The sequence below is a fragment of the Podarcis muralis genome, chromosome 4, assembly GCF_964188315.1.
Source record: "Podarcis muralis chromosome 4, rPodMur119.hap1.1, whole genome shotgun sequence".
Classification (NCBI taxonomy): Eukaryota; Metazoa; Chordata; class Lepidosauria; order Squamata; family Lacertidae; genus Podarcis; species Podarcis muralis.
The window spans coordinates 34,113,798-34,126,958 of record NC_135658.1 but is presented as its reverse complement, the minus strand read 5'-3'; the positions used below and the strand labels follow the sequence as shown (position 1 = coordinate 34,126,958).

General features: G+C 41.6%; 1 protein-coding gene across 1 annotated transcript in view; it reads right to left on the bottom strand.

Annotated features, from left to right (window-relative positions):
- The window catches only part of NME7 (NME/NM23 family member 7), a 79,513-nt gene extending 67,123 nt beyond the window's left edge, over nucleotides 1-12,390 (bottom strand). The window contains exon 1 of the mRNA XM_028726613.2: nucleotides 12,230-12,390. Coding sequence (XP_028582446.1) covers nucleotides 12,230-12,232 — 3 coding nt within the window. The 5' untranslated portion in view covers nucleotides 12,233-12,390. The remainder of the gene's footprint in view (nucleotides 1-12,229) is intronic.
- Between the last annotated feature and the right edge of the window lie 771 nt (nucleotides 12,391-13,161).

Below are 13,161 nucleotides of genomic sequence, written 5' to 3'. Positions count from 1 at the left end.
ACAGGCAGGGTCATGTGGCCAGCACACCTAAACTGCTACTGGCGCACAGAGGACCATGACGAGTGCCAGAGCGCACGGAAATGCTGTTTACCTTCCCAATGCAGTGGTATTATTTATCTACTTGCACAGATATGCTTTCAAACTGCTAGGCTGGCAGAAGCTGGGATGTGCTCTCTTACAGGCTATAATGGAGATAAAAGCACACCTAATTTTGCACCAGACTGCCAGAAAGGAATTCTTGATCTTACTACTTTATGCAGTGCATCATTAAAACCATGGGATTTGCTTCCACAAGGTGTGATGCTGTCCAACAACTTGGATGACTTTAAAAAGAGATTACATAAATTCATCAGGGAAAAGGCTATAAATGGCTAGCAGTCATGATAGCTACATGCTACCATATATGTCCCTGAATACCAGTTGCTGGAGATCATGAATGGGAGAATCTTATTGTGCTTATGTCCTGTTTGTTGGCTTCACCCTTGGTTGGCTACTGTGAGAACAGAAGACTGGGCTATACATGGGACCTCATTTTCATCGAGGAGGGCTCTTCTAATGTTCTTATGCAGACATTTTCAAGGGTGTACCTTGGTGTAGCTAATGACAGATAAATTATTTTCTCTCTTCTCTCTCTGCCCAAGTTCAAAGTACAATTATTCTTTCTTTCCTTTCTCTCTCTCTCTCTCTCCCCCTCTCTCCTCTTCGCTCACTCACTCACACACACCCAGCCTTGCAGCCCAGGTCCCAGAAACCACTCTTTGCTCAGAGAGGACTGTCATCTTGTAGAACATTCCCAGCCATACAGGAAGATTAGGGTTATTTTGTTTAAATCCTTGGCACTCCCCTGCCCAGCCATTCCCAGCAATCAAGGTGGCAATACTCCCAACAACCCTGATTTGCAAACCTTGACCTTCTCCCCACCTATAAATGGAGATTAGTCAAAACCTGCCATTTAAACCACCAGCATTTCATAAGAGCTGATGGCATTCAAAGAAGCAGCCCTGTGCTATTCATTTCCCAGTGGAGCAGAAGAAAACAATTGCAACCCCCTTTGTGACTCAGCCTGCTTTCCCCAGCTCAGAATCTGCTTCCATACTTTGCCTGTACTGAAAAAGAGGCAACAAGTCATCATTATCACCCCAGACTGCAGAATCCTACATGAAAGAGCATGGAAAATTCTTCTTCCTTGTCCTTACTGCTGTTTATCCAACTCAGGCTGAGGCACAGCAGCAACCTGAGAAGCTTTTGTTGCCCTTGTCAACGCTCTATTCTAATGGCAATTTCCACAGACGCCAATCACTCACCTGTCATTCTGCCAAAGGTCCCCCCCGCCATTTCTTTTATGCTACCTACGTGCTATTTGAGGATTTAATGGTTTTACATTATATATTCCCACCCCAGGAAGGCTACTACTTCTTGAAAAAGTAGATGTACCCTATATTTTTGTTAAAGAGGGCTTTGTAAATATTGTAATTAGTCAAGATGAATTGATTCAAAATACAGAAAGTAAAGTAGACAGCATTGCCAGAGTCGTTTTCCCATTATGGAATCATTTCCAAGACAAGGAAAGGCATAAACTTTTGAGAAGAAATCATCATTAACTTCAGTAATAGAAAGGAAGAAGCCAAACTCCTCAAATGACCCTGAACATCAAATACCAATAGAGAAACACTAAAGTAATTACCTAGCCACATTATTTACCTTCACACTGACCTTGGTTTAATGTTTCTTTTTAGTGTAAATTTTATTTACACTATATATGACCAATTGCACATAAGAAGCATAATCCTTTATACCTCCTGTAAAGCTGCAAAGAGAAGTAAGTAAACTTGGTTGTTTATCAACTCCTATTTAAGGTCACTGCCTCACCCAGAGGAGCAGGAAAACCACTGTGCATATCAATTCATTTAAATATATGCTAATGGTAAATTGCTTGTTTCTATCAAAGAGGCTAAGTGAGTAAAGAAAATAAAGAAGGTGGAAAAGAAAACCAAACATCCTGGTTAAGAGCAGGGCTTCAGCTCCTTGGGAAGCACATGCACACAGCCTTTCCCATGTCTGACACATCGAGGTCAGGTTTACTCAGAAGAAACTTCCACTAAGTTTAATGGGGCTTACGCCCAGGTATACAAGTATAGGATTACAGCTTAAATGTTGCTTTAACAGGGAAAAGTAAACTGACTGGCTCAATATCATCATATTTAGATTATGATTTAGATTAAGATTGCTTTTGAGCCATAAAGATCCTCAAAGGAGCTTACAATAAAGTAATCATAAAACATCATTAAACATTCATCTGTAATACAAAGTACACAAAATGCTGGCAGCAATTCATCTCCTGTTAAACCAGAGCCAATCCTGCTTCTCAAAAAGTCTGGCAGAATTTTTAAAAAAGACGTTTTTAAAGGATCCATAAAGATCACAATGGAATAGTGAATTTCCCTCAGCAGAACACTTCACAACGCAGTATACCAGTGCCACAAAAGCTCTATTTACAGATACTTCAGATGGCAGTACCACCTGAAGCAACATCTCTCTGGCAGATTTTAATTCCCTTAATTATTACTTATTTATATCCCACTTTTCTGCATTAAAATTGCACTCAAAGTGGCATACAATAAAACGGATGATACCTTTCCTCAAATGATCTTTCACAGCAGTTCATGCAGAGGTTAAAAAGATTGGAAACAAGGAGGAGCCTGGCAGAACTGAACTGTAAAGGAAAGTTTCCACAGGGAAGACCAATTATCTTCCAGCACCATCTTCTGACTGCTACTACAGTAAAACAGTACCTTCACTAATAATGTATGCAGGTGATCCAGAAGGATACCAAAGCAAATAGTCTCAAAGCCACAGAGACATCCATGAGGACCAACAGTGCAGGTAAACCACCAAGGGGAAAATGGCAGCCTTTAACACAAACCTTGGCTTGAAATTGGCTTGAAATAGATTTACATAAGAAGAGCCCTCATGGATCAGACCAAAAGCCCACCCAGCATTGTGCTCTCACAGTGGCAAGCAAGATTCCTATGGGAAGGGGGCAAGCAGGACATGAATGCACATTAGACAACCCATTTCATAAGTCACTGCTTTTAGCCAATAAGCCACCAGCCATAGGACCACACACACCGGCCAAAAGAAAAACGGGTACAATATTCCAGTACAAGGGGACCAAGAGTTTTCAGCAGTGGTCTTACAATTGCTACTTTTAAGGAGGCATGTATTACTCCTCCCCCTCAAATATGTTTTGATAATTAGCAGTAACCAACTGAATTATCTCCTCCAGTATACAGCCACGATGGACATTAGCCCCAACTGTTTTGTTCACATACTTAGGTGTTAACAACTGAAACTTTCCTCATACAACAGGACAAACAGCTCTGCTCAAGACTCAGTATCCAATGTGGCATCTCATTTGGGTTGGAAGTAAGCTGCTTGATCCAAAAGTACTCTGGAGAACTGTCATGGCATGCATTCAAAGGCCCCAGCAATCCAAGAGAAGGGGGACCAGGTTAAAGCACAGAACCAAAGAATTGCAGAGTTGGAAGGCGCCCTGAGGATCATCTAGTCCAACTTCCCTGTGATGCAGGAATCTCAACTAAAGCATGCATGACAGGTGACCATCCAACCTCTGCTTAAAAACTCAGTGGGGATTCACCTGTGGAATGGAGCTACGCTGTGCAGGAAGGATCATTCCCCAAATAATTAGCTTCTAAGGAAGAAAAATAGCCTGCCATTTTATAGAGAGATTTGGAAGACAAAAAAGCATTTGTACAAACTGTTACCAAGACCAATAAAGAAAGGAAACACGATTGTGCCAATTTAAGCTATATTAGTAAAATGCCAAAGCACCGCATGGGGTTAAGCCTTCCTCTGCTACTCCATAATAAAATGTTCAGAAATATAAGGAACACTGCATTCGCCTTCTTTTGCACTTTAGTGAAAGGAAAGGCTAATGAACGATATTGGAAAGCAAAGCACCAATACTCTGAAGTTATGTTCCCAGCTTTTTTCTTGACATGCTGTGTAATTGTGGGCAAAATAGCTCAACCACCTACATGCCTCAATAATCCCCAAATTAAAGTGATGGAATTAGATTTATCAAAGACGTCTAAGACAAAGCAAAGTATGTATAATGTGGTAAAGTGAAACTCTGGGGGTGTGGTTCCCTTCCGTGCTACTTTACTTAATGACTATATAAGCAGTAGCTTTGAGGGCATCAGAGAAATTAAATAAAGAGGACTGTGGTGTTACATTTCAGCATACCTGCAGAAAGTGAGTAGCACAGATTTACAGAACAAGGAAAAACTCTGTGAAATGTGAGCATCTTGAAATGTGGCTTAGGCCCAGTGTACCTTCAGAAGAGCCTTTGCCCATATGAATTCCAAGATTTTTTATCTTCTGGAAAAATAGGCTCTGGGAAAACAAACCAATAGGTGCAGAGGATAAAGCATGTTTAATTCTGCAACATGGTGCCATTTAGTGTAGAATCTCATTCAGTGTTATTTCAGCTAATGAAGGGTACGCTGTGATAATCAATTCACAGAACTCCCCATGAGGCCCAGATAAACTCTTCACTGTTGGATTTCAGGTGGAATGTGAAAACCTTCTTTATTCAGACTAGTACTAATTAGAGCTTCTCAGAAATTTCTATAGTCCAGAGGATAAATTAGATGGAATGCAGAAATTCAGGACCTGGTCTATTGCTACACTACATTGACGTTAACACTATTTCATTCACTGGGTAGATTTTTTTAAAAATCCCTTCAGCCATTTATTTATTTATTCTGCATAAAGAAGCAACCTAAAAGGCATTTTTTACACCGAAGGGCTAAGCCACATATGCGGAAATATTTTATTTCAGAGAGACAAAAGGTGACAACTCTCTTGCTCAGTTTCTGTAGGTATTAACTGAAGGATACCATGTTTATCCAGTTCAGTCAGTGGCAGAGCACCTGCCTTGCATGCAGGGTTCAGCCATTCAATGGAAACTGAACTAATGGACCAATTGTCTGACTCAGCTTCCAAAGCTCTCCTCAACCCACTTTTTGGGCAGAATGATTATGTAACTAGTATCCTACTGGAAACAGTTATGGATGCATAGTTCCATGCCTCGTCTCTGACAGAGGAGAGATGAATCTCTGACAGATAAAAGATGCCAGCCCACACAGGCATAAGCAGCACTCTGTGGTGTGAATATGGGATTACTGCTGCTTGGCAAGGCCACGTCTCTTCACAAGTTGTACCAGCCAAATAAAAGAGCATTGCAACCCACAGATGACAAATTACACAAGCGTGTTTGAGAATCAGAGTCTTGTAATTAAAACCAAGTAGGTTGTGCTAAAATTGGCCCCTCTGCTCTCACTGAATATAGAACAAGTTCTAAATGTTACCTTTAATAAGGACAAAGTGCTCCTCAAGACAGCAATACTTGCCCATTTTAATAAGCAGAATTTTCAGAGTGGGGAGAATAAAACTTGATACTAGCAGGGCATTATAGGAACATGCAGGCAGACAAAATAGGGCTTCGACACAGGGGCAGCAGCTAGTGTTAGAAACTCAGATATATATGCTAGGCATCAAATGGCTCCTTAAACCAGGAGTTACAGTTGCAAAAATGGAATGCCTAGTCGCCATTTGGGGGCCAGACAGCTTGAAAGCAGTTTTCAATACGACTTTTTGGTTCCTGAAATTCATTCTGATTGCACAGATAAAATATAATGGATAGAATTCTACAGGATGTGTTGTTTAGCGTGTGAAAACAGTCACGATCCAAGGATCCCCAGGCATGCACCTCCAGATGGTGGAGACGTCAGGCACCTGGCCATCTTCACTTAGTGGTCACAAGTGGCCAATAGCCAGGAGGAAAATGCACCAGGCCAATTTCAAATGCTGGCAGCAGGACACTTGAGTAAGGGGCCTTGTACACAACCACAACTGGCCACACGCTTTTGAAAGCCAGTGGAAAAATAATATGAGGAATCCTCAGAAGGTGCTAGAGCCCAGACATTTGTTGAGGCCTTCTCATCTAGGTTTGAGCCCAGACATTTGTTGAGGCCTTCTCATCTAGGTTTTTCCCTACAGAGGTTTGGAACCAGAAGTTAGAAATAAAAATGCGTGTTTGTTTATGAACATATGGGTCTTTGAAAGAAAATACAGTGGTGCCCCGCAAGACGAATGCCTCGCAAGACGAAAAACCCGCAAGACGAAAGGGTTTTCCGTCGTGGAGGCGCTTCGCAAGACGAATTTCCCTATGGGCTTGCTTTGCAAGACGAAAACGTCTTGCGAGTCTCGCCATTTCCCCCCCACTTTCCCCCCCATTTTTCAAAGCCGCTAAGCCGTTAATAGCCTTTTAACAGCTTAGCCGCTAAATCGCTAATAGCGCTAATCCGCTTAGCCGCCAATGGGGTTACTTCGCAAGACGAAAAAACCGCTAGACGAAGAGAATCGCGGAACGGATTCTTTTCGTCTTGCGAGGCACCACTGTACTCACAAATCGCACACTGCACCTTTCAACACCACTCTTCCAATGCTTAATTTTTCACTATCGTTTCAGAATGCAATTACAAATCAGACTTCTATCCCACCATTCCTTGAATGCACAGAGGGCAACGTATGTAGGAGTGTACATGAATGAGAGATTTCAACTCAAGTGGCTGAGATCCAAGCCAGGCACTCTACCTACCCACCACGCTACGTTGCTCTTCTGCATTCCACTTTTCCCAAGCACTTCTAAAACACGTGGACTCTCCTGAAACTGCAGTGAAGGTGAAAGGTGACCTTCAGCCAGCTGATACCGGTGTGTGTTAGCACCAAATAGCTGGAAAGGCGGTTCCAAAGAGCACACGTTTAGCATTTACCTTGAACGTTCTGAGAGTACCATGGCCTATTAAAAATTTATTACCTTGCTACACAGAAGGCCAAGAGCTCAGCCAATCCCTTTCTCCTTCGCAACTGGGAACATTTTGAGCCAGCATGCATTGTGTACTATAGTTTAACCAAATAGTCTCCTGCCAAGGCTGTCATTAAAGTTAAAACACTTCTTTCACCTCGTGTTGTGTCAAATATTAACCCTTGAGCAATTCAGCCGAATACAAATTTCAGCCAGAGCAGACAATGTCTGATGGCATACTCATAAATCCTCTATCATAAAGACAGATACCAAGTTAATATTGAACAGGTGTATGTGTGTGTAAAAAAAAACAAAACTTTATCTAATATCTTTAGTGCAGTGAGTAACGTAATGAATGATGAAAATGGAAAGTTTGCGGGGGGTGGGGGACCAAGAGGATTCCAAATGACAGGCACAGTATAAATTCCTGGAAATAAGTGCACAAGTACAAAATAACAATAAAACCTTATTTATTCAGATCAACTCATAAAATTAGCTCGTTAATTCCCCATTTAAGAGTTACACTATAAATTTACTTTGTTGCCAATACATGAAGGGCCATTCTGCATGATTTCTACCACAAGCCCTCTCACATTTCAAAAGAACACTGACATTTGTTGTCAGTTGCCTTATAAGCGATCAGGAACAAATGATTCATTTCCATTTCAGATATTCAATGTAACCGGCTGCAGTACACTGAACCAGATGTTTTAACATTTGTGCTATAATGTGGTTGCTTGAGCAGGGGCTGCATATGGCAGAGATGCATAAACAGACCAGGGGATAAGTCTTAGTCACACTTGCAGAGCAGTCCTATATTGGATTGGCAGAAAATCTCATGGGTTTCAAATAGAGATGCCTTCCCTATTATCAGCCTGATCCTTTCATGTCAAGGACTAAATCTGGGGCCTTCTGTCACTGAGAATGACCTGCCGTCCTGCTACTGGGTTTCCACTAGAATCAATAACCATTACAGCAAGCACAGGGGAAATTAGACCACCAGGAAGTAGGTACTTTACCTTTCTGACTTAAACTGGATTTCCGGTCATTTGCTCCCTTTGGTTCCATTGGTATTATCTTTTCCCTTAGTAAAATGGTGCTATTTATTATTCTGAATGGATTAACAGAGGATTGTCTCATTTAAATTGTAAGTATTTATGAAACAGAACAATGCTGATCGTGTGGCACTACTGTTACCCATGGAACTGTTTGCACAACAGAACTGTTGCTCATGGAATGTTTTTCCCTAAGTGCATCAGCTAGCACAATTTAAAAGTAATTCCAGCTACCACAGTATGTTTTCCAATGCTCCGAGGATAGGGAATGTTTACAAATGGGTCCAACTAATATGGTTAGCATGAACAAACTGTAATGGGCAGCAGGCTAACACTCACCCTTTAAAAGAAATGGCGGGTTCAGGTTTGTCAGCTAAAGGGCTCCACCTAGTGCTCCACAGAAGTCAGATTATATCAAGTCTCAACTAGGAGAAATTGTTTTATTTATTAATTATTGTTAAACTATGGGCGGGAACAAATATATGAAAGAAACATAGTACACTTTGGCAAAAGTACACACACCCAAAAAAAAAAAAAAAAATCCCAGGCAAATAACCAATCAAATGTATACTCAAGCAAATTCACACCATTATTTAAACATTTGAGGCACCCTAGCCTCCTACTCTTGCACATGAGGCATGTGAGGCCCTGGCTTATAAAAAAAATGACCAGTGCAGTGCACTGGGCGCATCAGCAGCATGCCCAATTCAAGGTTGATATGGGCATGAGATTTTGTGACTAACTACAAGTTACCAGAAATTTCCCCAAGCCTATAAATACAAACACTTGCCACTGTTACTCCTACTCAGAATACAGTGGTACCTCGCAAGACGAATGCCTCACAAGACAAAAAACTCGCTAGACGAAAGGTTTTTCCGTTTTCGAGTTGCCTCGCAAGACGAATTTCCCTATGGGCTTGCTTCGCAAGACGAAAACGTCTCGCGACTTTGTTTCCTTTGTCTAAATAATAATTCGCAAGACGAAAAATTCGCAAGACGGCAAAACTTGCGGAACGAATTATTTTCGTCTTGCGGGGCACCACTGTATAGACCTATCAAAAATACTGTTAATGATTTGCTTAGGTCCATTCATTTCAATGGTTTACTTCAACAATAAATAAGGTAGATACAGCCCTTTATTTCTATCCATACTTCTTTGAAGTCAAACATAATTTTGCTCTTGCTGAACTAGGGGCCGTTCTGGAGGCTGCTTACATCGTGAAAAGTCTACCTGAGATTTTGAGAACATTAAACAATCTCATCAGTTACACTTAAAGTCATCTTTTAGGAAGATGGCCAGCTGAGGGGGAAGTGAGCTTGAAGAACAATTACTGCCCACTTTTACATAAATCCATTTTATGTATGATGCAAGTTTAAATTGCACACTCGCAAGCACAGAAGCTGAGCTAAAAATAAAAGCAGACAAAGGCCTAAGACTAAAGAAAGACGCTAGCTTTCATCTTGCCAGATAACAATCCTCTAAAACTGATATTTTTATGATACAATACAGTATAATCCTACTTTGGAAATTCACCAAATGTATGAAGTATTTTTTAGAAATTATTTTCATCACATCTAATCACAGTTGTCTACAATTAGATGAAAATGTGATGCCTATTTTTAGAACAATAAACAAATAAGTAAATACTGTATTGTAAATCACTCATTCTTTCAACAGACTCACAAGAGTTGCAATATATACTCCAATACAATCTCGATAAATTTAATAAGTATGTTTGAGGCACCAATGGTTCACACACAAACATTTTGTTTCATCTAACCAGGAATCTAACCAGGTAAATAGGAAAGTGGTTTTGTACCACCTACCTTCCATTTTATAGCACCAATTTTATAGACCACAATGCATATATACAACAGTAACCTGAAAATTTAACCCATGAAGCAAGGTGAGGCAACTACTTCAGGTGGCAGGAGCCATTAGGGCAGTAGATCCCAATGCTGATCTTTCTTCTCCCACACCTTGTTCCTGATGTAGATCTTCCCTCACCCTTCTTCCCTGGAACCATTTTGGGGTCAATCTCAGGTGCCAAAATGTCTTGGGCTGGCTCTGGTTCAGGATACACTGTATATATAATGTTTAAAGTAACAGTTTGGTATATAACTGAGGTGGATCCGGACAGCAGACTGGATCCTAATCTCCCACATCCACCCCATGGGCCAAGTTTGACAGGTGGACAGACATTATCTAATGGCACATGACTCATTTTCGCCTGCACAGATGATCCAATTTTCATCAGGGATTGTACAGCACAAACAAAGCTTTCCCCTGTACCCAGCACAGAAGCTTCAATAGAAGGGAAATTTTGGGGGTGGATTGGTGTGACACACAAAAAGACCCAATCTGTGTTGAATTAAATATATTCAAAGAAGAGGGAACTAAGAAAGAGATAATAATAGGTTCCAGGTTTCCTCCAATCTGTGTCTCATATTGATGGGGCCCTGGTCCTGTCTGAAAGGTACAGAAAGTCTGCACACCTACTATTATGTATCAGATTGTCATGCAAAGTACATCACTGTTCTATGTTTCACTTTTCTTTACAGCAAGGGTTATCTCCTCCACCCTTCATGGACCAACGCTGACATCTGGGCACCATCACCCACCTGTCTATCATCTGACATCATTATGATATAGGAGACAACTTCAAAGGTGAGCAACATGATGAAAGAGGTGTTTCTAGGACCAAGGTAAAACTCAAACTCCCTTGTTTTGCTATTGCCGGCAAGATTAACGTTGTTAATGTAATCTTACTATACTTATTGCACTGAATTTTTTTTTATGTTGTTACACTTGCTATTATGTTGTTGTTTTATTATGCTACTATGGCATTGTTCTTGTGATTGTTGATTTTGAGAAATGTTACTGTTTCCTTTGTTGTAAACTGCTTTGAGCATGATTTTTTGTGTAGAAGAAGCAGCATATAAATAAATTATGACCGAATAAAAGGGAATTGCTGTATCCACTGATCAGCAGTTACAGCAAGCCCCTTTGATGTCCATAGGCTGGCATAGTTTAGATCTAATCATCTGTTGCTGGGGCTTCTCTCTTGAAGTTTGTCCTCTTCAGTGTTGAAGCACACATATCCCTTAAGTCTTTTCCCTTTGTCTTTGTTTTATTACATTCGTAATATTATAGTATCCTTGTATCTTTATATACAAAAACAGGCAGAGCACAGTAGAAGCAAATCTGCATTCATTCAGTAAATCCCCAAAGACTAATATATACACGGGCTGCTCTCTACTTTGGCCTCCTCTTGCTCAAACTGTTGGCTGTCACATTTCTTCCAAACTGATAATTCTCTCTCTCCAGATTTTGGAAGAAGGTAACCTATCAGGAGAGCCAGTATGGTGTAATGCAAAGATGAAGAACTTGTGGCCATTCAGACATTGCTGGGCTACACAATCCCCATAACCCATGACCACACAGGCTGGGACTAACGAGAGTTGGGAGTCCAACACCACATGGAGGACCACAAAATCCTCCCCCCCCCCCCCCATGGTACAGTGGTTAAACTGTTAGGCTAGGAACAAGAAGGGCCAAGCTCTAAACACTTGAAGTTCTGAATACTTGAAGGAGCGTCTCCACCTCCATCGTTCTGCCCGGACACTGAGGTCCAGCGCCGAGGGCCTTCTGGCGATTTCCTCACTACAAGAAGCCAAGTTACAGGGAACCAGGCAGAGGGCCTTCTCGGTGGTGGCACCCGCCCTGTGGAACGCCCTCCCATCAGATGTCAAAGAGAAAAATAACTACCAAACTTTTAGAAGGCAGCCCTGTTTAGGGAAGCTTTTAATGTTTATTGTATTTTAGTGTTCTGTTGGAAGCTGCCAGATTCTGGAAACCCAGCCAGATGGGAGGGGTATTATTAAATTATTATTATTATTATTATTACACCACCACTCAGCCATGGGCTTTCCTGGGTGGCGTTGGGCCTGTCACTCATCCCCAGCCTAGCCTACCTCACAGGGTTGCTGTGAGGATAAAATGAGGGAGAAGAATAACAGCGGCCACTGCCTTGAGCTTCTCAGAAGAAAGGCAGGATGTAAATAAATGTAATCAGTGACGTCACAACACATCCCCCCCCCAAAAAAAATCACCCCCACTGAGGAGCTATTAAGCACCATTTCTTCGCTAACATACCATCCCTCAATGGGAGTCACTGCAGAAGCATTATATACACACACACACACACACACACACACACACACACACACACACACGGCGACTAGCTAATGCATCATTCCAACCCCCCCACCCCGGAACTCACCATGGTACCGTCCTCGCCTGCCCTTCACGCTCCTCTGCCTCAGCCCAAGCAGCACCAGCTCCCTCCAACAACAAAACGGTCCAGCTCTGCCCGCTCGCCAACCAAAACCGCTTCTTAGCAACCGAAGCCACGCCTCTTTCCCGGCGCGCGCATAGGACGCGGGGGTGAAAATAAACTTCCGTTGAAAGGGGGAAACCGCCATCGGCGGTGACTCACGATTGGCTCAGAGTAAGCGCCGCTCTAGGCCTCGACGGTAGATAGAGCCAGGCTATTACTCCCCACTGAAATACGGAGCGCAACATAAGCGGACGTCATCGCTGTGAAGTTGCACCGAAGCGTAGAGATAGGAAATTGCAGAGTAAACAAATGCGCACTTCTCTCGCGGTCATGCCTCATAAATTCTTTTTGAAGCTCCCGCTCCCGCTTCACCTTCCTATACCAAGTGACAGCTGCCCATGAGGGGAGGGGGGTAGAGAAATGTGGAATAGAATCATATAGCTGGAAGGGGGGTCCTTAGGGTCATCTAGTCCAACCCTCTGCAATGCAGGCATCTCAACATGCGGTGCCCCATCTAATTTGAAACCGTACTGGACACTGCTTAGCTTTGCAAATGGGATTGAAGTTTATTGTTGCCTTTCTGCCAAGGAAATAAGTCTTGAGTTAGAAAAGAGAACAAACTCTTTGCTAATACATTTATATTATATTATATTATATTATATTATATTATATTATATTATATTATATTATATTATATTATATTATATTATATTATTATATTATATTATATTATATTATATTATATTATATTATATTATATTATACTATACTATACTATACTATATTATAGGCAGGGGAGAGGGATGTCACTCAAATCAACGGTACACTAAAACCCGGGGCTTCCCAACTGGTTTTGTTAGGGGGGCTCTCGCGTC